General features: G+C 52.3%; 10 protein-coding genes across 10 annotated transcripts; 5 read left to right on the top strand and 5 right to left on the bottom strand.

The window, feature by feature from the left end:
• Nucleotides 1-357: 357 nt before the first annotated feature.
• Z520_09364 (uncharacterized protein) lies at nucleotides 358-934 on the top strand (the record flags this gene model as incomplete). The annotated part of the gene is made up of 2 exons (XM_016779858.1): nucleotides 358-651; nucleotides 830-934. The coding sequence occupies 2 exons, from the start codon at nucleotides 358-360 to the stop codon at nucleotides 932-934; spliced, it is 399 nt and encodes a 132-aa protein (XP_016629177.1).
• A 764-nt stretch (nucleotides 935-1,698) lies between these two features.
• On the bottom strand, nucleotides 1,699-3,092 carry Z520_09363 (uncharacterized protein; the record flags this gene model as incomplete). The annotated part of the gene is made up of 5 exons (XM_016779857.1): nucleotides 1,699-2,040; nucleotides 2,145-2,262; nucleotides 2,355-2,557; nucleotides 2,628-2,769; nucleotides 2,866-3,092. The coding sequence occupies 5 exons, from the start codon at nucleotides 3,090-3,092 to the stop codon at nucleotides 1,699-1,701; spliced, it is 1,032 nt and encodes a 343-aa protein (XP_016629176.1).
• Nucleotides 3,093-4,427: 1,335 nt separating this feature from the next.
• Z520_09362 (uncharacterized protein) lies at nucleotides 4,428-6,903 on the bottom strand (the record flags this gene model as incomplete). The annotated part of the gene is made up of 2 exons (XM_016779856.1): nucleotides 4,428-6,791; nucleotides 6,844-6,903. 2 exons carry the CDS (start codon nucleotides 6,901-6,903, stop codon nucleotides 4,428-4,430), a joined length of 2,424 nt encoding a protein of 807 aa, XP_016629175.1.
• Nucleotides 6,904-7,325: 422 nt separating this feature from the next.
• Z520_09361 (uncharacterized protein) lies at nucleotides 7,326-9,053 on the top strand (the record flags this gene model as incomplete). Its single annotated transcript, XM_016779855.1, has 1 exon — nucleotides 7,326-9,053. One exon carries the CDS (start codon nucleotides 7,326-7,328, stop codon nucleotides 9,051-9,053), a length of 1,728 nt encoding a protein of 575 aa, XP_016629174.1.
• Nucleotides 9,054-9,391: 338 nt separating this feature from the next.
• Nucleotides 9,392-11,230, bottom strand: Z520_09360 (uncharacterized protein; the record flags this gene model as incomplete). Its single annotated transcript, XM_016779854.1, has 1 exon — nucleotides 9,392-11,230. The coding sequence occupies one exon, from the start codon at nucleotides 11,228-11,230 to the stop codon at nucleotides 9,392-9,394; it is 1,839 nt and encodes a 612-aa protein (XP_016629173.1).
• A 1,106-nt stretch (nucleotides 11,231-12,336) lies between these two features.
• Nucleotides 12,337-13,135, bottom strand: Z520_09359 (uncharacterized protein; the record flags this gene model as incomplete). The annotated part of the gene is made up of 2 exons (XM_016779853.1): nucleotides 12,337-12,966; nucleotides 13,028-13,135. The coding sequence occupies 2 exons, from the start codon at nucleotides 13,133-13,135 to the stop codon at nucleotides 12,337-12,339; spliced, it is 738 nt and encodes a 245-aa protein (XP_016629172.1).
• A 769-nt stretch (nucleotides 13,136-13,904) lies between these two features.
• Nucleotides 13,905-15,535, top strand: Z520_09358 (uncharacterized protein; the record flags this gene model as incomplete). The annotated part of the gene is made up of 3 exons (XM_016779852.1): nucleotides 13,905-14,142; nucleotides 14,201-14,837; nucleotides 14,989-15,535. 3 exons carry the CDS (start codon nucleotides 13,905-13,907, stop codon nucleotides 15,533-15,535), a joined length of 1,422 nt encoding a protein of 473 aa, XP_016629171.1.
• A 308-nt stretch (nucleotides 15,536-15,843) lies between these two features.
• Nucleotides 15,844-16,533, bottom strand: Z520_09357 (uncharacterized protein; the record flags this gene model as incomplete). Its single annotated transcript, XM_016779851.1, has 2 exons — nucleotides 15,844-16,158; nucleotides 16,213-16,533. The coding sequence occupies 2 exons, from the start codon at nucleotides 16,531-16,533 to the stop codon at nucleotides 15,844-15,846; spliced, it is 636 nt and encodes a 211-aa protein (XP_016629170.1).
• A 1,434-nt stretch (nucleotides 16,534-17,967) lies between these two features.
• Z520_09356 (uncharacterized protein) lies at nucleotides 17,968-19,566 on the top strand (the record flags this gene model as incomplete). The annotated part of the gene is made up of 1 exon (XM_016779850.1): nucleotides 17,968-19,566. One exon carries the CDS (start codon nucleotides 17,968-17,970, stop codon nucleotides 19,564-19,566), a length of 1,599 nt encoding a protein of 532 aa, XP_016629169.1.
• Nucleotides 19,567-20,325: 759 nt separating this feature from the next.
• On the top strand, nucleotides 20,326-23,436 carry Z520_09355 (uncharacterized protein; the record flags this gene model as incomplete). The annotated part of the gene is made up of 1 exon (XM_016779849.1): nucleotides 20,326-23,436. The coding sequence occupies one exon, from the start codon at nucleotides 20,326-20,328 to the stop codon at nucleotides 23,434-23,436; it is 3,111 nt and encodes a 1,036-aa protein (XP_016629168.1).
• Nucleotides 23,437-23,703: the final 267 nt, after the last annotated feature.

The following is a 23,703-nucleotide window of genomic DNA, read 5'->3' as shown; positions in this document are numbered from 1 at the left end:
CGCAATAAGGTTCTATACAAATGATATTATCTGATAAATATCATCCGGATGCAGTGGGATGTTCAATATGGTGAGGATCAACCAACACCATCAATATCTCGTCATAGTTCGGCGTCACTCCCCCATTCCGCCAATCAGAAGCTCGACCAAATTCCGCACGAGGCTACGAGGCTGAGCTGCGCATCTCCCTAAAACTTCCTCAATTGAATTTCTTCGTTGAGTTAGACCTTTCAATTCCCGCCAGCCCACATCCACGCCACCTATTTCCACGCACCGCAGCTGTAATATCACCCCCAGATCGTCCTGCAAACAGCATTTCCATCCTCCTAGGATACCGGATAGAGAAAGCCGGCAGCTATGGTCCTCCGAATCCGCCTAGCCCGCTTCGGCACGAAACGAAAACCAATCTACAATATCGTCCTCGCGCAAGCCAAATCTGGGCGAGACAACAAGCCCATGGAGGTGCTGGGGACGTACAATCCAATCCCACAAGCGCCTCTGGCAACCCCGGATACACCAGAGCTCCTGGAGAGTGGGGAGAAATACGTGCCGAAGAAAATGAAGGATATACAATTAGATACAGCAAGGACGAGGTATTGGCTTGGTGTTGGGGCACAGCCGACAGAACCGGTTGGCAAGCTGCTGAGATTGGTGAGTCATGCTTTGTTCCTTGCCGCTTTCTTGAGGGAGCATTGCCTTTGCAGATGGAATAGGACGAAGTTCCGAAGGATGCTCTACATACTTCCGCATTGCTTTGTTTCTCTATGCTCAAACCTTGCCTCGGCGCGCAAAGCAACCCCAACTAACAAATTATCCTCTCCGCGCACAGATTGGCATGCTCGAAGAGAAACCCTCCAAGGTCAAGAGATTCCCGACACAGCCATACAAACCAGAAGCACAGCCACCACCAGACACCGAGTCCGCAAAGCAATAAAGTTGACTGCACCACTAAAGATCCACACTTTAACGGCGCTTTTGTACGAAGATTCGACACAAGGTCTGGGGGAGGCGTCCAGTCTACATACCATTAGCGGGAGCATAGTTATTGGCGTTTATGAAAGAGGACCATTGGAGCTCGAGAGCATGTGGCGGCATGAGAGGAACACGACCTCTGTCCGACTTGACGGTGACAAATGGTTACAGTGAAGGACAAACCCTGTACACTACATTGGCCTTATTACAATATTCTAGCTTTGGACGAGGAAGCTCACACCATCGATTGCGGAAAGCATATCAAAAAACATATGACTACCAAAATTATCCGGTTTACGAGCCATACTTGTCCTACCACAGCAGCTCGCTCTCCACTTCGCTGCAGTCCATCAACTACAGCAGGGTCTCAGGGGACAAATCTTTCACACTGACAGATGCATCTATCTTGGGAATCATCTCCCGCTCGATCCATGCTGAAATCCGAAGGCCAACTCAGCTGCGTGCGGAAAGACTATGGGACCCCATAAACATTGCCGCTCTCACTTTGTCCGTTCTCCCTTACACGATCCATCCATGTCCCATCAGTGCTATCACATACCATGCATTATGGTTTGGGGTACGATAAATATCTCCTAAGTCAGCTTTCCGTGCGACACCCCGCTTTCACCAAATGTCCCGCTGACAGGGTTTGAATGTTGGAAATCCGACATCTGTCCTCGCTCGAGGAAGTTAGCTGCATATTTCTGTTGACAGACCACCCTCCTTTCACAGCTCGTCCCTCCTCAACTCGCCGTTCCGCGACCCGACCGCGACGATCCTCGACTTCCCCTCCGGGCCGTCCAGGAGTCGCAGAGGACCTTCAACCCACTTGGTGAACAAGCTGCTGCTCAACACCTCGGCGTCCGGGCTGAGGTTGGGGAACGCTCCAAACTCCCAATCGAGGTCGCCGCCGAAGCGTTTGGGCAGGTTCTCGGCGCCCAGGTCCCGGCGCAGGATCTGGGCGCTCTCGTGGTGGCCGAGGACGAATATTTTGCGCGTCGTCTCCTTTTCGAACCACATGGTGATGAATTTCCAGATCTGAGGGAAGAACGCGGGAGCCCCGACGACCTGTCACAGAGGCATATCAGTAGCTGTCGTGATTCAATAAAACGATCCTCAGGGAACCTCATGTTCTGGGGAAACCGCGTCGCTCTGCGAGTGAACGGGCGTACATATATCCTCTTGACTGTCTCGGGATAGTGTGCTGTGGCCATGGTGCTAGCGGCGTTGAGCAGTCTCCTCAATCTCCAGAACGTGGGGATCCCGACATGGGACAGGTCGATGATGTTGCTGTCGAGTCGAGAACCTGTCAGTACCTTACTGACGGGTGGGTTGAAAGGTTCCTTGACCGGTTGCGCCAGATTAAGGAGGAACAAACTTACATTGATTTGCTCGTCCGCCGATGCTGGAGTTTGCCGCACAAAGGCTGGACAAACTGAGTCACATACTCGGCAGCAAGGAAGACGCTCGACAATGCCGGGTCCATCTTGTGCAAGGCGAGGATGTCTTCGGGCTTCACCTGGGCGACGACATAGACCATGATGGGGACGCCCGTGTCATCTCGCCGGCCTGTCCATTGGGGTTGCTAGAAGGAGCATTCGGCCGATGAATAGAGCTGCGTCTCGTGAAAGGGGAAAAATAGATTGTTGACTTACCAGCCTCCGGATGGTCTCGAACTTTGCAATGTCGACATCGTCGTACGTCTTCTCCAGCTGGATCTCGTGGCGCCATTTGGCCGACGCCGCATACTGCTTGAACGCGGCGTGAACATCGTACTTCCGCGCGACCAGATATCGCCTGCGCTCATGTTTAGATACTTTCAAACTCCACCGTCCCCCTAACCCATCCACCTCAGGCACCAGGTCCTTGTAGAGCATTACTTGATGCACTTACAAGAGATTAGAATCCTCGTTGCCGTCAGCGTGTTCCGAGGAATCGCCGGCACCAGCCGCCACCAGCTCGCTCTTGGGCCACGACACGTTGTTCTTGCGGCACAACTCCCTAAGCTCCGTGAGTGCCTTGTGCTCGCGCTCGACCGCCGAGTCCGTGCGTGTGACCGATCTCGCGGAGAGACTGGTCCGCCGCCTGGCCAGGGAGCCATGGGTGTTTGTCCTGAACATTGCCCTTTTTGTCCCAAACAAGTCGGAATTGTGTACTTCGTATTGTCACTCGTGGGGCCCTTCAGGTCGGGAAAAAAACAACAACAAAGTCTTTGGGCTCTCACAACCAACCAGATTGTCAACAATTGGAATTGTGTCCTGCGGAGAGACAGTGTGTGTGTGATATTTTATTCCATCGCCAGGGGATGCAAGAATGCGAAGAAGCCGCGTGAGACGGTGATCAGGTGGGTCTGCAAATGTCCACCCCAGGAGGGATACACTCGTATAAATACGATACGAGAACAACAGCCTTATCATATCAGATATGATCGGCGAGCAAAGGGGAGATCGATATCTCAAGGGGTTTACATTCCAACCCGGAAAAGAGTCGTGGTGGCTGGGTCAGATCGAGATGAAGGAAGAGCACCAACCAACACACAGAACCCGTCTCTGTACCGCCCCCCCGAATCCTTGATCGTGGCAAATGACAGACATTGGACTCCAACCTACAACATCCCCTTTTGGGACTCGGCGGCAGCGAGTAGGCTGGGAACGATATCCTGGGGGAGTGATGGGACAGGCACGAAGGACGAGATAAATATAGCCAAAAACGCGCGCCTCTTTCACGGCCTGTCACCGGAACGCCGCCTTCTTTTCCATTGCCTTTAGGCGGGAGGACTCCGCGGCGAGTGCTGCGCCCGCCACTACATACAGTATGTATTCTGAGGGAGGCCGCAGCAAGGTAGGCGGCTGTGATAACCTTTCCCTTTGACAGATATTGTATCAAAACTCCCCGCGACGACAGGTCAGAAGCCCCATGGCAATGCGGCCCTTTCTTTTTTGCAGAACGCCTCGGACGTCTATCAAGGCGATGTTGAACAGCCGTTCTCCCAGTCCAGGAGGAATCGATGAGGATGGACGACCAAGACTTCCCTTGTGTCCACACGAGGATACCCGACGCTCTGCCAGGGCTGATCCGTCTTGTCTCCTCCGCGCTTCTTTTGGGTAGTTTTCTTGTGGAAGTTGTGGGAGTATTGGTGGATGGAAGGGGTAGGTGCTCTAACTGTCAAGTTCGAAGCTCAAGCGCCGCCAGGACGATCTGGTTACGGTTGGCACGACTATCTACGGCGACTCCAAGGGATTGAAGGGAAGCGCAACATCCAACAGGTAGGTCATCAGTAGAAGAGGACAAGGCATTCATTCAATCAATGCATGATTCACATTCTTCATCGAAGGCGTCATTGGTCCGCTAAGAGCCCCTCTAGTATTCTTCCTCTGGATCCCACTTTTTCTTTTGCCCAAACCGCTATGCAATGCAGTCATATCAATGGTGTCTTGTACCAAACCCGCCACACATCATCTCAAGGCGCCCTCAATCTCTCCAACAACAGTTTTGAACCTTGGTTCGTCCAAATACTTGCCCTCCTTCAACTTCCTCAACGCCACAGGGACCTCGAAAATCTCCTTCGCCGCAGACTTGACCTCTGCGCGCGGAATTCCGACCAGAATGGTCCCCAGAGCCACCAGTGAGCGATACGCCGGTTCCGTGGATTGCGAAGCAGGGTTGCCGGATGCGGCAGAGTGATTTACCGCGGGGAAAGAAGAGAGAAGTTTGGAAAGTTCACCCAATAGGTCGAGCGCGTGGTTCGCATTGTTGTCGGCGTCGCTGGCAGTTGTGGCAGTGGTAATGAGGACGGCAATGTTGAGATACAGCGTTGTAAGAGCTATTGCCACAGAAACATCGGAAGAGGCGAACGGTGTGAGTGGTTTGAGGCTCTCAATGATGTTGTCGACGTTTTCTTTCACAAGTTCCCTTCCCGCAGGCGATCCGTACAGCAGATTGGAAAAGAAACGCATGGCAATCATACCCAATTTGTTGTTTGTGCGAACAAAGGAGTCATCGAAGATACCACTCCCGAGGATACCCGCGACCACGTCCAAGCCATCGACATCTTCGGTCGGAAATTCTTTTGCTGCTGCTGCAATAAAGCGGAGAAGATCCAGACCAGCGAGTCGGTTAGATGGCGGTTGCCATTGCGTGGCTATCTTCGTCAGCGCCGCAATGGAGAATTTGAGGGAGGGGGAGCTAGATAATGATGGACGGCCTGAGAAGTTGTACTTCTCGAGCTGTTGGGCGACATCTGTTAGTGCTTGAAGTTCCTCGGACTGAAGGGCCATTTCGCTGCCAGCGTATTCGGTGTTTTTCTTGGAGATTTGCCCCATGGCCGCCGAGGGCTTCCCAATCACGACAGGAAGGTACTCCTTCTGGGGTAGTGTCCGCTTAACAGGCGGGGATGGTGCTGGTGGTTGATATGACGAGGATGTGGCATCGCCAGGTCTGTATCGATTCTCGGTACCCCACGGATCAGCTCCCACTGGCGCTGACTGTCCAATAGTGGCACCTTGGGTGTTCTTGATGATGAAATTGGCTGTTTCTTCAAGATAGGACATGGGAAGTTCGTGGTCTTGCAGGAATTTTGTGGCTGCATCGTAAGGATTTTGTGTGACGTTGTATGGCAGCTTGAGTGGAGGTTTACCGTCCTCAATGTCAATGTCGAACACATAGTCGTATTCTTTTCCATTGTACGCCGTCTTCCCACTCGAGGCAGTTGAATCCACGACCTGTCCGATCTTGATCCATTGCTGCTGAGACATTGACCACTGATACAGACAGGCACTTCCATCGTCTTCCTTGATGATCTGATTCTGGCCTTCTTTGGTGCCGACCTTTCGTTTGAGGAAGTCAGGCCCAGGGAGATCTGTCATATTGATTTGCCCCACAGTTTGCTGGGGAATGCTGGATGCTTGGACTGACTCTTCGAAAGCTGCGAGCGTCTCGGCATCGGCCACTCTGTCTTGGTCGCGTGTGAATATGCGGGCCATTTTGTCGCTTGAACCAACAATGATATCGCCACTTGGAGAAGTAGACACAGACCAGATGGAGATGGCTGGTAACGTAATGACCTGGACGCAATTCTGCCCCTCCCAAATGCGGACAGATCGATCTTCTCCAGAACTGACAATTTGGCCCGAAGGAAGGACAGCCAGGGAGTATATGAAGGATTCATGGCCAACTAAGGAGGCAATAAGCTCGCCCTTCAGAGTCCATAGACGGATGATGCCGTCATTTGTTGCGGCAGCAATTTCAGCACCGGTGTAATGACCTTCAGGCAGCTTCGCAAGAGCGCGAACAATGTCCTGACCGTCCCAAGAATTCACCATCTTGCCCCGGACGTCAAAGACTCGGATCGCACGGTCGGCACAGCCAGTGACGACTGTGTCCCTGCTGAAAGCAAGTACCGCCCAAACCGTGGCTGTGTGATTTGGCAGGTCGAAAGCAACTTCCCATCTGCCGATCTCCCAAACTTTTGCCGTAGCATCCCAGCTGCCACTCACAAAGTAGTTTGCCGGTGCACACACGTCTATCGAGCAAACTTGGTTGCTGTGGCCCACCATGAAAGCGTCTGCGTTCATGTCCGTTGTTGACGATGGTTGTCGAGCCTCAATGAGCGCATCCTGGCCAGACGAGAGAACGAGGCCGTCCTCATATTCTTTTGAAGGAGGAATATAAGCAAGACAGGTCTTGAATTGTGCGCCATGGGATGATTCCGTATCTTCGTAGATCGGTGGGGAAGTGGATGTTCGTTTCCAGACTCTGGTTGAGCCGTCGCGAGATGCCGTCACGGCAAAGGAGGGATCAGGAAGGAGGACGGCGCGAACCTGTAGTCTAATATCAGCGTGTGCGGTGGTGGACCTGCTCCGAGATGCCTACATCGCTCTTGTGACCGCTCAGGACCGCGCTCAGCTTGAAATCTGTCGTCGCGCCGCTCATTTTGGTCATTGACTAGATGCAGTGGTCATTTGGAAGCGAGCAACAAACAAAAATAAATATGTGCGGCTCTGCAGTGACAGGTGAGTTAATCGATCACACAATCACATGTTCACTCACTGGTGTCACTAGGTGCAAATTCACTATCCAATTCTCACAGCCTTGCGGTGGGTGATGTATGACGTAATAGTGTTCAGCCTTGTCAGGTGGGTGTCAGGCGTGCCAGACTCGGAGTTCAACACCATCCGCGAGTATATCATGCAGGCTGACAAAATCATGTGCTGGCATATATTTTGTAGATCGATATAAAGGTTACGAGAGCTCTTGCTGCGCAGTACTTTCCCCCACAACTTCGGGCGAAGTGTAAGACTGAAATGCCCCAAACTTATACACAAGGTGTGGGCTGGAAGCAATCCTCTCAAACAATGCCAGATACATCCCGACCTGGTAGAAAGAAGCGCTGGCACCATAAAGACTTCAACGGGTGCATGAAGTGCAAACAGAGGCGCGTCAAGTGTGGGTTGGAAAAGCCAGCCTGTCTCAGATGCCAAAAGCTGGGAGTTCTCTGCCCGGGCTATCGGCCATTACAGATCCGGATTTTTGAGCTCACACGCCGGCGCGACGATTTCCAGTGCGAAGAGGACGTGGCCAACTTTGATTACTTCGTCGAATCCGGATCAAAGATTGTGGCCCTGTCTCAGACAACCTCTCAACCCTTCTGGTCAAGATTCGTCCTCCAACTGGCCGAGACCAATGCGATTATCAAGCACGGACTGATCGCCTTGGGCGCTCTTCTACGGCCTCTACATGCAATCCCTTCCTCTCAGAAGTATGACACTATTTGCCCACCGCAAGCTGCTACGAAGCATTCAGCAGCAATGTATCAGTTGAAGTCAGCAGCCTTGGGCGCTCTACCGCCAGAAGCGGCCATAGCATGTTGTCTCGTCTCCGCCGAGCTTGATAGATGGACGGAGAAAAGCACCTCTCCTGTCCTTCAAATCATGTTAGCATACCGTCTCCTGGAAGGGAGAAGCAGGGCAAATGCAGCGGCACCAAGCACGACCAAAGACGATTGCCAGCAACTATTCGAGCCTATGGTTGATGAATTACTCGTCGATGCGTGCAGTAGTGCCGACAACTTTCCGACCCTGACTTCTGGGCTAATGTCCAACTATCAGCTTGCCAGTGGCCTCAACAGGGTCGAGTCCATCACAACTTACATGGACGCCCTTCATAGTGTTGCGTCTCTGCTGAAAGCGGCTTTCCGTTCAACTTGCCCCTACATCGTTGCCACCGCTGCTGAGATGGATAAGATTTCCCTGACCATGGACACCCTCGGTCACAAATTGCAGCATTTTCATGCTGTTGGTGAGGTGCCGGTGGAATATCAACTTCTCCAAGTCCACCATCAAGTTGCCCGGATCATGTTCTACACACTGGGCAGGGACGATGAATGGATATACGATGCTTTCCTGCCGAATTTTGCATCCATCGTCGAACAAATGCAACATATCACGTCATCTTTGAAAATGATGAGAGCACAATCTGCCATCGCACCGACTTTGGGCTTGATCCCCCCGCTGTTCCTGGTGGCGACGAAGTGCCGCCACCCCGAAGTTCGGCAGAAAGCGTTGCACCTCCTCCATGGCGTGCTGCGGAGTGAAAGAGGCTGGACGAGCTGTATGTCGGCTGCGATCAGTCAGTTTGTGATCCGAGAAGAAACAAAAGAAGGAGAAGAGCAACCCCAGCCCTGCGCCGGGACACTACAGAATCACCCCGACAATCTGTATGGAAACTCTCTCCCTGAGCGGCGCCCTCGGAGGAGAATCAGACTCGACGAAGTGGAATTCTCCAGCCGTGAAAACAAGATCTACCTCGCCTACACCGTCTACTCCTCCAATCCCAACAACTCGCCGGGGTCAAAGCGCATCGCAAGCATACCATATCTGTCTCACCCGTCACTCGAGACCAACAACAGCACGACGACATGCCAAATGTCAAGAAAAGTCCTACGACACTGCGGATATACAGGCGTTGTTTTGTTCTCGCCACAGATTGAATGTCACTGCGTCGTTCGAAGCGATAGCAGCCCTTCGGTGAGGAACAGAGTGGATGAAGTCAGACTTCAGGATCTATGGCACCGAATCGTTTGAGCGAGATCACCAATAAAGTTCATTGATAGGGATTGCTCTAGGAAGACTCCATCTATGAGAGTCAACGGGACAAACGCGATTGGGATACCGTAAGCAAGCTACGCGGTGCTGAAGAGTTGGTTTGATGGCGGAGACTTATTCATATTTTGTAGGTGATGCCTGAGAGCATTGGATTAAGACGAGTTACGATTATCTAGATGTTCCGAGCAGTCCATTAACCTTGCCGTCGTATTAGCGCTCCTTGGAGCTGCATACACGGTCGTATAGGATACAACGTGAAGCATTTTGCAACGTCCCATCATCACAGTCACCCTCGACCACAGCTACATAACAACGGTCTAGCAAATATTCAACCTCGCGACACTTGGATCGTGATCTGACTTCTGATCCGCGTACGTCACCCACGTATTCACATGCACATGTTTGATATCGGGCGTGGCCCCCGGAGCGTCGGCGATCTTGGGACTCACGTACATGTGGTCCAGCTCCTCACAGCTGTCGTCGAATATATAGGTGTATCTCTCGGTGGCCGCGATGCCCGCAGCATCGTCCACATTCACGAGCCCCGAGACTGCGGCGAACGTCTCCAGCGGCTCCACGAAGGTGTATTCATTGAAGTCTCCCGCAACGATGACGGCGGCCTGGGGATCCTCCGCCAGGATCTGGGAGACGAATGTCCCCGTCACATTTGCTTGGGCGTTGCGCTGGTCTACGCCAAGGTTGACCGGTGGGCGCGGGTCGCCCTCGATCGAGGAGCTGCCGTCCTTGGATGTGAAGTGCACGACCACCGTGAAAAGCGTAGACTTGTCCTTGACCGTTTCCCACTCGGCGGCCAGGGGTTTGCGACTGTCCTGCCAGGCTGCATTTGTGGGGTCGATGCGGCCGGGATTGTACTTCAATGAAGGACCCGGGAGTACTTCATTGGCGTCGAGCGAGGAGCCTGGGTTGGGATTCTTGAGGTTTAGGACGGCTGGATTGTAGAGGTAGGCGACGCGGATGTTGCCGCCAGGTTCGCCACCGTCTTCGTCGTTGATGGGGTCAATATCGACGTAACTGTACGACACTCCGCCAACGTCTTCGATCGCCGTCGCAAGCGTCTCCAATGTGACGTTCGCGCTAACGACGCCGTCATCAGTAGGGCCACTATTATCTTGAATTTCCTGCAAGAATACAATGTCCGGGGAGTTGAGGAAGTAGGCGATATCATAAGCGATGCCCGGGAGGGTGGTGGAGTTGGAAGCAAAGTTGTCAACATTGTACTGGCCGATAGTAATCTTCTTGCAGCTCCCTTTCGAGTTCCAGGTGATCGGATCTGGCAAAGCCGGCTGCTTCGAGTCGATGACGGAAAGTGCTGTCAATGGAAGGATGTAGTAGGCGCCAAATTCTTGGTACACGACACCGGTGATGTCTTCAAGGTCATCACCCAGCTTGATGTCGTCTGGGTTGACGGTCCCATCAAGGGGGGCACCGACAATAATGGCTTCAGGGTTTCCGTCTCCCGGAGTCAAAGTCAGGCCTCCTCTGTTGTTCTTGGAGGTCTTTCTCCAGTTCCCAACAACCCATGTCTCATTGTACTGGTTCGGTTTGGCAACAGCATTGGGGCTCTTGACGGTGACCAGCTCACCCATAAGGCTCTCCCAGAAGTCAAGACCGTAGGACCACGGCTGAAGCACAGGGTTCACCACAGAGACCAGGCTGACATTGTTCGGTACGCCAAAGACATCGCCGTTATCGAGATACGTGAACTGCTCCGTGGGAGGGCTGGTGTCTTGTTTTCCCAGAACCACTGGGTTCACCGCATTCCCCCGGGATAGAAGCTTGACGTTGGTAGGCCGGGAAATCTCTGTCATGTAAAGATACGCTGAGCTGGAGCGGTACTCAGAAACAATCCCATCGAGCACAATGATGTCTCCCGAAGTCAACGTAACATTGGTGGAGATCCGGCCGAAAACATAGACTGACTCTGAGGTACGAATGTCCGAGTCTGGTGTGGTAGAGCGAATCCACAGCCCATCTGGGCCGACGGCAGTGACTAATCCTGTGACATTGTAGACATTCTGGTTGCGGTAGGGCGAGATGAACCGGATACCATTGATCTGGGCAATAGTTTGTGCCGACGCAAAGGAGAATGAAAGAGAGGCTGCGCCGAGGCGTAAAAGAGCATCAATGAACTTCATGGTGGACGAATCGAAGGGCGAAAACGAGAGGACGGCTCGGAGCCAAGATGTTGGACAGTGGCCTGCTCAAACAACATGATGTCTTGCTGGAGGGGACAGCGTTTCTATTTGAGAGTCTCGGATCACGCAGGGCTCCTGAACAGCATCTGGGGGATGTAGCAAAACCCAATATCGCATCACCGTTGCTTTTGCACGAACCAGTTGTATCTTCTGCAGGTGTCTAGATTGGCAAAAGGACTGAAGTGAAGCTGAAGTCAAATCTGGTCGACAGAAGATGATGGTTGAGATGGCGATGATTGGCGGGGAAGACGAGATTCCTGCTGGTGGTGCGAGATTGCGCCTCCGGCCAGGGCGGCGGTGGGGGCGGAGCGCAATCTCCTGCTGCACATCTCTGCATGAGTAGCACTCTCATTTCCTTTGGCAGCAGACACGTGTGGTACGTCCGGTCAATGGATGGCTTATATGATAATACCCTGGCAGTGTAACTTACTTTTGTACCATGGGCTTTTGCGCCGGTGTCTCATGAATCCCATGCGAAAAGAGCGCATTTGCCGCTCCACAGACCTACCGACCAATACAATGACCGGTCGAAGGGTATCTCTGTACTCGTATATGCTCCTGGTCAATATCAAGAGCAGACTACCGGGTACAAGCAACATAGTAATGGAGACAGCCAAGAAGAGTCGGCTTGGAGTGAAAATATCCTTCTGGCTGTTGCTGTTGCGCTATACTGGTTCACAGGCAATGCAACAACAATACAAGTACATTCAAAATTCCACATGGCCTCTATCGTTTATCACGTGTCCTGGGTATGATAGCTCATGGGTAGATGTCCGCATGTAATGAAGACCATCCCTGTTGTTGACGTGCCGATCGACGAGGCTGTTCATTCATCTCAATCACCCTTGCAGCGCTGGACTTCCCGCTCGCTAGTATCGAGGTGAGCCCCCGCAGGTTCGTGCGTCCGAACTATCGAACCCGAGTACAGGAGAGGGATCCTGCTAAGGCCGAAGAAGTAATGGTATCGTTGCACCTAAGATCAATCTCATATCCGTGCAAGGCAAAGACGACATCTCGAAAAGGTCCTGGCTTCCGCGGCCCTTCATCTAGATCTTCCCCGCCAGCAGACTACCAACCATCTTTTGCCCTGTCAACCACACCGTACGGGCAAATTCCTGAAAATCCAAGGTAGAAAACATCGTATCGGCCAGCCCGAACGGAAGCATAGGTGGAATCCAACCTTGGGCGAGTTCAAGGGCAAAACAGCCGCGGTGCATTTTGTATTGCTTGACATTGCCCCTACGGAGATGGTGCATAGTCCCTTTCGGATAGCGTTCAAGAGCCAAGGAATGTGCTGGGTACGCCCATTGCTCGCCCTCAAGGATGAAAAAGTAGTCGTCTGCGGTATGGCGGCCGGTGTGCCCTTCGGTCCCAAGAGCTGTGCCGAAGACGATCAGATACTCGGTGATGCTTGCGTGGATAATGTACATGCTTCCCATGGCACCGCCAGCATTGCTCCATAGCCATTGCGAGGCATAGGGGGAGATGGGTGAAATGTCCGTGGTATTCTCGCTAGCATGAGGGAACGGATCTTCGCTGATGAGAGTAGATCCATATTGTTCTCGGAGGGTTGTAACAATGTTGTGCACCACCCCCGCAGTCGATTCCGGGTAGCGTTCGATGCTTTCGTCGACCAGCTTCTGCAGTGCCACGGGATCAAAAATGTACCATTTGGACTGTAAGGTGATAAGATCAGTATGTGTAATGGCATGGAGGACAATTCACTGCTGTGCGTACTTTGACCGAATCTGCCCAAGTGTACACGCTTGTCAAAAGGCCGACAATAAGCAGCCCAATCGACAATTTCCAAGGGAAGGTTGACTTTTCTTTCCGCGCAGGATCCATCTTCAGCCACTCAAACTTTTCCTGGTCTGTTACTGTACGGGTTGACTTAATTGTGATACAAATGCCTGCCTAGTATAGCCAGGGTTGTGTTGACCATGTACACACATATATATAATCCGATCGATATATGCCTGCATTCCAAGACTGGAGGCGTGATCCGGATGGTCGGATGCCGTAAAACGAACATAATAATACGCAATACGATCAGTCGGAAGTGTAGCTACACGTCGGGCCAATCTGAGCAAGGACGGAATCCTTCATAAATACTTTGTAATTACATACCTGCTCGGGGTTCATAATAGCATACTCGATGTAACTAATATACCTAGGTAGGCGAGGTGGCCACTCTGTCAAGATATCGCCAAGGTATGTGTAAACGACAAGAGCACTGCTATCCCTCTCGCCCTTACTGACAATAAAGGTCCCCTCAATCTAGGTACTGACGACCATGCTCTCCTTTGCCATCCACGGCCCCCAGTCAGACACGACGCCGCCAATGTTCCAGCTCGGCTGCTAGCGTCAAGTTGTTCCAGTTCCACTGCCACAATCTACGCAGCGTATCACAAATACCGAGTACAGATCGTAAACCTAGCCTAAAGTGGCGTCAACGAAATGTACGGATACGAGGAAGTCGGCTGTTTCTCAGGCGTCCAGCGTCAATGATACAAAGGGTGGCAGATCGAATTGACATTCTTCTACCTAAGTGTTCACACTTCGACTTGCCAACCACAGTACGAGGTGGTTCTGCCCACCCCCAGCTTCCAGAGCTATGGAGCTTCTCTGGAGCCTGTTACTCTCTGCTCTCGGCTTGTTCCTGTTTGCATATCTCTACCACGTGAATCGAGCAATCTCAACACTTCCAGACGAAGTTGAGAAGTTGGCCGGCAAGCCATGGACGGAAGAAGTGGTTCAAGCAGCATATGAGAAGTGCCGCAGAGACAGGCCGGATTTCAGGAAGTATCTACCGGCAAAGCAGGACAGACGATATGTCGTGTTCGGAGGATCAGGTACATACCGAGGGTGGCTAATAAATAACTCTAGGCCCACAGTTCTGACAACGTACAGGTCTCGTTGGCGGCTGGATCGTCGAACATTTAATTATGCGAGGAGAAAACCCTTCTGCAATACGCATCGCAGACCTCCAAGCACCTCGACGAGAACACGCAGTGAAGCAGCACGTGCCATACTTGAAGGCCGACGTCACAGACCCGGCTTCTGTGTCCAAAGTCTTCACAACCCCCTGGCCGGCAGACCATGCGGAGTTGCCACTGACAGTCTTTCATACCGTCGCCTTCATCCACGCCGGCTATCGCAAGGCAGACTTCCTCGGCAAGTATATGAAGGTCAACGTCGAGGGCACAGAGAACGTCCTCGAAGCAGCGAAAGCCGCAGGCTGCGACGTCTTTATCGCAACTTCCTCTTCCAGCGTGGCCATTAGGCCTGTCAATTTCTTCATTGCACCATGGGAGAAGCATCCAAGGAATATAGTGCAGTTGTCGGACAACGCCGATCCGCCACCCTTGAACCTGGAGAACTTCGCAGGTTGTTACGCCTATACGAAGGCACTGGCAGAGAAACTGGTGCGCGATGCGGACAGCAAGAAGGACTCGTTCAGGACTGGCGCTATCCGACCAGGTCACACCATCTACGGCCATGGAGACGAGAACAGAAGCAGCATAGTCTGGGACTACTTACGACGTGAGTTGAGGCCTTGAACTGATTGCACAAGTGGGATGATGATTACAAACTAACTATGAAAACAACTAGGGGGAGGACTCCAAACGTTGGTCCCTTCTTTCATCGCTTCCTGCGGAGCATCGAGAAAGCTGACAGTGTGAATGCCTCACAAACAGATGGCTGGCCCCTTTCGTCCTGCAATACGTGTCCGCACAGAATGTCTCTCTTGCCCACCTCCTGTACGAAAAGCGCCTGCTCTCGGGTCATGATATCGGCGGCAACGCCTACGCAGTGTGCGATCCTGGGCCACCGTTCCGCTACAGTGACTTCTACCGCCTTGCCTCGACACTTGCACACCCTAGCACGCCCATGAAATGGCCCAAGATCCCGTTTGCCTTTGTCCTTCTCGTCTCCTACCTGGTCGAAGGGTACACGCTCCTCCAACGCCGCTACCTCAGCTTCTTACCCGAGATCACCAACTTTGACCTCACGATGCTTCAGCGCGCCATGCTCAATTACTCCACTCTGGTCATCATCTACGACGACTCGCGTGCTAGGAAAGAATTGGGATATAATCCAGGCCACGACACGCTGGAGGGACTGTGCTTACACATGATCGAGTGGAACGAGAAGGTGGAAGCGAGTCTGAAGGCGAAAGGTGAGGTGGAGGAAGAGGCGTCAATCCTGGAGAAGACCATTCCTGTAGTGCCCAAGTCGGCTTGAGCAGGAGGGTGGGGTTTTGAGGGGCTTCGTCTACACCAACGGCCATGAGACTTGTGTTGCAGTCGGCAACTGAAGAGAATGAGGTTCCACTACCATAGAGCCAAATTCTGTCGTATCAAGCAAGAAGAGCTTCCTCTGGCGCAAGCTATCATGAAGTCCACGAGCAATCAGATAGTAGAGACAGGAGAGGCGGAGTCTCTGCAGACTCCCGCTTCTGCGACGGCTCCCATTACGTCCACACCAACTCCAAACGTCCACCCTCGCAGGACCTGCTCATACCACGGGATATCCTTATAATTACCCAGCACCTAGGTCGCAACTACGTCAGCCGGGATGATTCCTGACTTGTAAGGTCCCAGCACAGGCTCCTTGATCGTAGCCTGGTTCACGGTGGCAATCATGGGGAAGACATTATCACCGGGCTGCAAGAGGACGTCTTGTATGGGACAAGTGGCTGCGGGGACGTCCGCGACGGACATATTTACGTTGATGCTGCCCGTTTCGTAGGTCGAGGAAGACGGATTGGAAATCGAGACCGTGACCTGGACATTGGATCCATCTGGGAGCGGCGGGCTGATGGGCTGGAACCAAATCACATTGAAACCTTTCGAGGCCGTTGAGCGCTGGAATCCTCTTCGTTTCAGTCGACCGGGTCAATATGAAGGGTATATATATACTGCTTTGTGGAAGACAAATCCACCTTCCAGACTGACGTTCTTGTCATAGGTCACCGTGACAGAGAGAAGTCTACTCTTGTGCAACGCTCCAGACTCTTGCAAGAAGACATTATACTCGCCATCAAGGGGTGCCATCCAGGTATACTTGTCGAGCTCGCCCATGTTGGCAATCCGCATTCCCTGGATCTGCACCTCTGTGCCACTGACGGCTTTGCTCTCAGGGACTGTGATCTGTGCAACAAGGTAGTTGCATTGCGGTTCGACATACAGATCCGTCACCCAGTCTGCACCTGCAGTTCGAGTTTTGTTAGAGAAGAGCATGGGATAAGCAAGACCGGGGTTGGCTTAAGACTTTTGGCCTGAGGATACCCAGGTGCTTGCCAGGTACCCACCGAGCCAGGCACAATCTGACAGGGAATAGGAGTTCCATTGTAACTTTTCAACCATTTAGTTCAAAGGTAATTCTTCACTTATAAGTGTATTTAGTCTACCCTTTCGGCTTGGCGGTTTCCTTTCTCTTCTTAACAATGTTTGCGATATCTAAAAAGGCAATCCCGCCCTCGCTATTGAGCAATATAGCATTATACGAGGCTCCGAGCACTATCGGGTATCTGACGTTGGCTCCGAGGCCAACGGTTTTGCTGTCAATGCTCTTCCGCAGACCTTTCAGCATGTGATGAGCTCTGATGCTGGAATCGCATCCTTAACGGCACCAATTCCGCGGACAATTTGGATACCTGGTCCGCAGCATCCGTCAGCTAGAAGGACCCAAAGCCCCCCACACCATCCTCTATCCCGTATTCCCTGCGGAGTTTGAAAAGTACTCTGCTTCGGGTGCTCTCAAACAGGGCAGCGACAACGGTTGTTCGTACGAGTGGCAGATGATGGAGTTACAGTATTCCGGGGGTTTCTGAGGAGGCATTCGAGGACTTCGTCAGCGCTGGCAACTCCTCGTGACACAAGATTGCTCTTTTCCCAAGTCGTCCGGACACCGCAAGAGAGCCTGCCCTCCCTGAAACAGTATCTATGGGCAGCAAGCCAATTGGATACGGCGATATCACCCTTTCCACGCCCGGTTTCATGCGCATGTTTCGAGATCACTATACATTCTCTCATTAGCACGCTGGTATCTACCCGCATTACGCGGGTCGTCGCTTTTGGATGTTGGCCTACATTCGACTACAGCACAGGCAGCACCGAAAGTCGGCCCCGAGCATTTTGGCGCGCTGACTCGCTACGCATTGGTGACCCTCGACAAATGCGCTGACTCAGGTACGAAAGCGCTATGATCTGTTACCATGTATGGCAACGTGTCGACATTGCCACACTACTTTATTGGCTAGCTTTCCAATGGCGCGAGTGGCGGAAGGATAGTAGCTGACTCAAGCTCTCCCCTTGTTCGAACGACCTTTTGTCTATCTTGCTCTTTTGCTGATAAGGCCAGGTCTAACCATCATCACCTGGTGTCCCATATCAAAATGTATATTATATCCGCTACAACCACCTATCTCCGTGTTGAGGTTACTGAAAAGCCGATGTCACAAGCAGGAGTAGGGTAGTAGGGTAAACCACCCGTGATGCTTTGGTGGATGTCAAGACTCCTTTAGGCTGAAGCTCACGAGTCTATCGTGAAGACGTCCGCAGCAGCCAAAACATCACGAAGTTGATGTCAACTTGAAAGCCATCTCAAGCTTGGGCACATCGACATGCTGTGCATTCTCCTGGAAAAGCACGCCTGTTTGACCCATTTTTGCGATGGTTGCAATCACCTTCATTCAGCACGATCCTGCTCAAGGCTCACCACGACAGAAACACCTCGACTCCGCACGCGCAAGAGCCCATGCTGCCCGCGTCTCTCATGATCGGAGACGTAGCGACAGCCGCCTGCCATCGCCACCGCAAAGTCCAAAACTAGATTTCAAAGGCGAAAGTGGTGACGAGGAACGGCTCTTGACAGTTGCAGCTTTTGAGGGCAACTCAGATCCCTTCCGATGCGCTGCGATTGAAATCACTCCCGAACTGAACCGCATTCTCACCTTCACCAGAGAGGTTGGCTTGCGCGCCCACTTCTCGCCTCTCGCGGTAAGGAAAATATCGCGTGAGATCGCTGGAAACTTCGAGCAGCCTTATGTCCTGGGTGCATGGGCCGATATCGCAGCAAGTTTGCGCGATGAAGGCACTGCGCTCGCTCGCTTGGTGACATACAGCTCATACTTGTGTCGCTGTCTGCCGAACGCGAAGGAAACGAGGATCCTGGTCCATCAGATGCGGAAGCGCAGCCTGCAGCTATTGCGTGAAAAGGTGGAGAGACACACAAACTCATCCTCAATTGAAGACAAAACCGCCTTGCAGCACCACATATATGCGCTATTTGACGCAGAATGCTTTTGTGGAAACACAGAGGCAGCAATCGTCCACGGCACAGCCCTGCAGAAGCTGATAAACGAGAGCAACACATTCGATGCGCCAATGGCACAACGATTGCTGTATATCACATGTCATTCGGCAGCCACCAGTGGGCAGCGAATCCTTCCATCCATTGGCAAGTGGATCATCGAAAGGTCTGAAGCCTTCCTGGAAGAGGAGGTTCCGCCGCATCCCCTTGGAGCACCGGAAAACCACGATCTCCATGCAAGCATCACTTTCCCCGAGCTGCAAGCGTGCTTTTCACGCTGCTGGTACCTGGGAGACGCCAGCAAACCAACATCACCAACAGAAAGTCCCACAGCTGCCGAGCCCGTCAAGGACAAGAAGGCCGCTTACATATATGTCACCGTCTCAGCCTTCAGTAACCTATGTCGCCTCAATGACATGTTCTATGATCTCGTCGAAGCGGTCTGGATGGCTGGAATCAGCAAATCCGAGAGATACACCCAGGCAGCTCTATCCGTTGCACTCAATTACCTTGCGCGAGAGATGTTTGCTGATTTGACCATCAGTGGAGTCAACATTCGGGATTGCTCAACCATGCTGATGGGCCAGCTGAGGTTCACATTCATGAGAGCCTATCAGTCTAGCACAGTTAGCGACCGCACGGACTTCGCAGCCGCATACCTCTGGATCCTCTACGTGGGAGCTCTCTGCGAACACAGAAGGAGAGACGACATTCTGATGGTTGACCTACTTAATGAATTCTGGTTTAGCCCACTGTTGGCTCTCCAGGCTCATTTGATGGGCGTCACGACTTGGCCGGATATGTGCGTTGTGGCTAAGCAGTTCTTTTACTCGGACATAGTCGAACCCGATGGCGCAATCTGGTTTGATGTTCTTCTCAAGAGGTACAATCACGAATCTCGCCAAAAGAAGTTATCACTGGCCAAAAGATACACCTGGTTCTTCGAGACCCGAAAATGAAGCTTCTTCGGCCAGAGAAATTGACCCTGTTCTCAGTTGCATCCACCAAAGCACCTTCGTGGCTCATCTTCACAAAGCTGTTTGGGGCTGGGGACTCCTAAGGCGAGGATACCTCAACATGCAGCGCCACCCATTGTTCCTAGTTGGCGCGTTTCAGTGTCTATCTCTTTCTTGTATTGTATTATATGTGTCTCTCAATCCTACCGTCCTTTGATCAATGTCTAAGCGAGTGAGAGAAACTGGGGGCGAGCAGGATACCCTACAGTGGGGGCGTTAAATGTCTACAGGAAGTCTGCGGTGACTTTCATCTGGATAAATGCCGTTCAAAGTGTCATGGGGGTGCATATCTCTTGAGTTTCCAGAAGACGGTGGAGCGGGAAAGCAGGGCTCTTGCTATTGAACTTGGAAGGGTCTCGTCAGAATGAAGTGACGAGTCGTCATGTGGGATTCAGACGCAGCTGCGAATCAAGAAAGACGTGGTGTGGAAATGAAAGTGAAGGCAGGCGCCCATTCACCTCTTACATTTCTATTCCCTCTCACACGACTTCACTTTTACTAACCTCGAACCAAGTCTTTGATCTCCCTCACCCCTCAGCTACCCAATTCCACTTTGAATCAACTGTCCAGTGTCCGATCTACTGCGCCCCAAGCGTCGCTCTCTCGCTTGACTAGACAGGAGAGATCCTCACTTCGTGCTCACCGGCCTTCCTCTCTCCTCACACAGAATATCTCCCAAGCCAATTCCGAAGACTCTCCACAATGGCAGGGCCATCTCTACCTCCAGACATGGTCCTCACCTACAAGCAGTACAAGCATGACACCGAGATCGTGGCGGGATGGCTTGCTGAGAAGTCCGCTGCAGCCGGCTACAAGTCAGAAACCGTCCCTGCTTTACGTGACAAACAACCCAAGCTGGGTGCAAAAGCTCGCAGAGTGCCTCGAAGCGCCGCCGAAAAGGCTCAACGGTCAAAAGCGCCCAAGCCCATGTACATCGTGAAGACTGTCGAGTTGGTCGAGATGGCCAAGTGCATCGCCAAAGCGCGGCCAAAGGTCCTCCTCAGTCGAGCCATGCAGACGGTCTGGGAACACACTATTCGAGCCAGGCGGGAATTTTCTCAGTGGTTTAGGAGCAAAGCTGCCACCGATATCATCGTCGATGAAAAGCACTCACACTTCGCTTCTCTCCTTGAACTTGCTCTCGAAACCCTTAGGCCCTGCTATGAACCAGTGAAGAAGGAGTCCAGATCCGCCTCTCGGAAGAAAGACACCGACAAAACAACACCTCTCCGCACGGTCACCAACATCTTTCAGCATCTTGAAGTTGAGGACGTCCTTTCCGAGGAAGAGCTGGATCAAGAAGGCACGACTGTGGTCATGGGTCCCCAAACCAAGGCCGAGGGTCCACGTGCTCGCATTGACTTTGATGAGACGGAGGCTGAGTCCGAATTCCTGTTCGGCATCTGGTCTTTCATGCAGGAGGTTTTTGCTGTACGAATCTTCGTTGCAACTACCTGGAGACTTTACGCTCTCGGAAACATCGAATTGATGCAGGCTGCCAGTGTCACCAATCTAGCTGTCGACCTGGTTCGAAGAGCTGAAGCCGACCTTGAAGCCAGCCTACAGCGCCCGTCAGCATACCCCGCGGCGAAATACCCAACCGGCTCCTTACCCCTTCTCATCTTCAAACTCCATTTACCGCCCTCACACCAATGCACAGTACCTTGTGATCCTGACCTGCCCATGGTGGTTATCATCTGTGGTTGCAAGATTTGTAATGTTCTTCTCTACATACCCTGGGTTATGGCCAAGTCGTACATTCACATACTCAAAGAGAACCCACCAACATTCCCGAGCTCGAACAATGATTTTCGCGTCCAAGTGCCGCCCTTTCCAGAGTGCAGCATTCGTGGTGCGGAATTCTATCATGCGCAGAACCCCAGCCAAAAGGCGCAGACAGAGTTGTCCGAGATCTTGCCAAACTTCTCCCTGCTTTCACTGATGCTCCGGGGGAAGTTCATTGAAGATGAGATATTGCACGCGGCCAGACATATCCTTGAGAACCACAACGTCCCAATTTGGGTCAGCTTGGCACTGCAAATTCAGCTTGACATTCAGAGAATTGGCGAGATCAAGACTATCCACGCTTTTGCGGATCTGAAACGAGCCTACGAAGTGACTAAGTTTCGAGCTGAGGAACATCAAAAGTGGCATGCATCGCTCGAGTTTGAAATATGGGACAAGTCATGGCACAACCACGTTCGCACGTTGGTCGAGGACTTTGGCGAATGGATCAACGGTAAGACTTGTGGCAAGTCGGACGGTGAAGAGGTGCTGCACTGGGTCGGCGCTGGATTCGATATCAAAGACGCTGTGAGAGCGAGTGGGAGGGTTCCATTGCTGGAGGACTTCCCTGTCACCTGCGGCACGTTGAAAACGGAGCTTCAGCTGGAGTGGCACACTTTGGGCTTGAAGCTCGTCAACCGAACAGCCCACGTCCCTATGCTCTGTCACCTTTATAACGCTCTGCGTATCGTGGATTCCAAGTCGCCCGTCTGGCCGGACATGGAACTTCTCATCCGCAACCAGAACCCAGGAAAAATCTTCGTTGGTGGTCGCCCTGGAACGCTCGTTCAAGCGCGTAACAGGTTTATGCTCAGCGTTGGAGTGTCCGCGGCAAGCTTGGCAAAAGATGCCCGCGGGATCCGATTCAGAAAGGACAACCCTGGATTACGAGAATATGAACAGTCACCGATTGCGAAGAACCTTTTCGATCGTTGGCTGGGTCAGGAGACGCGGAAGATCGACGAAGTTGCGTACCAGCTGCAGGAACTTCTTTTTAGTCGCAAGTACCGACAGGATCTTGAGCGCAATCTCTATGTGACGACCTCCTCCCCAGTACAAAAGAACCCTCACAGAACTCTTCCACTACTGCAGACCAAGATGGTGCGCACTCTGGCTAGGCTGTCTGAAGGTTTCGCGGCCGAGATGCCGGCGATCATTTTTGACTTTTTCTCCATGGAGCGACGATGCTTTGCCATGTTTGTACGTCTTATGCAAGATTACCAGGCGGCGACAGAAGGCAGTCGGCGCTCGACCAGCCTGGCCCGCAACCCCGCTGCCCACCCTATTGAAATCACATTCAAACTTTTCAATGACTCTGTGAACTCTGAGGAGATGGTGCACTGTCTTGCTTCAAAAAACCGGGCCGACAGCAGAGTCCACGGACCGGCAATGGCGAAGTACATGAAGTCGTTGATGCCCCAGCTCCAGGACGAAAATAGCCAGGCTTATTTCAAAGAGGCCTTGACACTCGTCCGCAACGGGCGCGTAGGCGATGTATTTGGAGAATACGCAGATCTATCTGAATACGCGACAGCATCGAGGCTTTTCAAACCAGTCCGTAAACAGATCGAGAGCGTCGTCAAGGAGCAAAAAGGGGATGCAGAACTTGTAAAATTGCGGAGACAGGTGGGAGACAAGGACTATGGGATTTTTCTGTTTTGCCGTCCAAGTCTGGAGGCATTATACGGCTCTGGGAAAGAGCAATGCTGGGAGGACATTGTGGTTTCGGAGAGTGTGATCAAAGAAGCAATGCCGCGCACCGCCGACAACCCGCGGGTGTGCTTGGCTACCTTACTATTTCTTCATCGGGAGAAGATCATGTGCGGGACGGGTGAAGATTCTTACGAGAAGAGCGGTCTGCGGTCTAACGATGTCAAAGATCTCGAACGGGAGATTCGAGAAAAGTGGTTCAGTGGAAAGCCGAGTACATGGGGGGATGCGGCTCAGAGGGACAAAGAAGACTGGGAGAAATGGGAAGGGATCTATGGGAGGGAAGGTCGACTGGCTTCTCAGCGGAGAAAAAAGTGACGCTCGAGGGCGAAAAGAAACGAGTATGAAGACGGAAGTGGTGACTGCATTGTGCAAGGACGGAATTGTTGGTGCTTTGTCGACACTCGTTCAGACTCCAACGAGATAGAGCATGTATTTGGACCCAGGGCCAGAATTAGAGCTTGTATCAATATCGACTTGTATTTACTATTATGCAATGTCATGTCAATGTCAAATGCACGCCCTTTCGGCTGAATGGATGTTCGGGACGGCCGCCTTCAATATTGTATACACATTCATGTTGCG

Source organism: Fonsecaea multimorphosa (genome assembly GCF_000836435.1).
Source record: "Fonsecaea multimorphosa CBS 102226 unplaced genomic scaffold supercont1.23, whole genome shotgun sequence".
Taxonomy (NCBI): Eukaryota; Fungi; Ascomycota; class Eurotiomycetes; order Chaetothyriales; family Herpotrichiellaceae; genus Fonsecaea; species Fonsecaea multimorphosa.
Note: the sequence above shows the minus strand (reverse complement) of the source record. Positions and strands in the feature narration are given on the sequence as shown.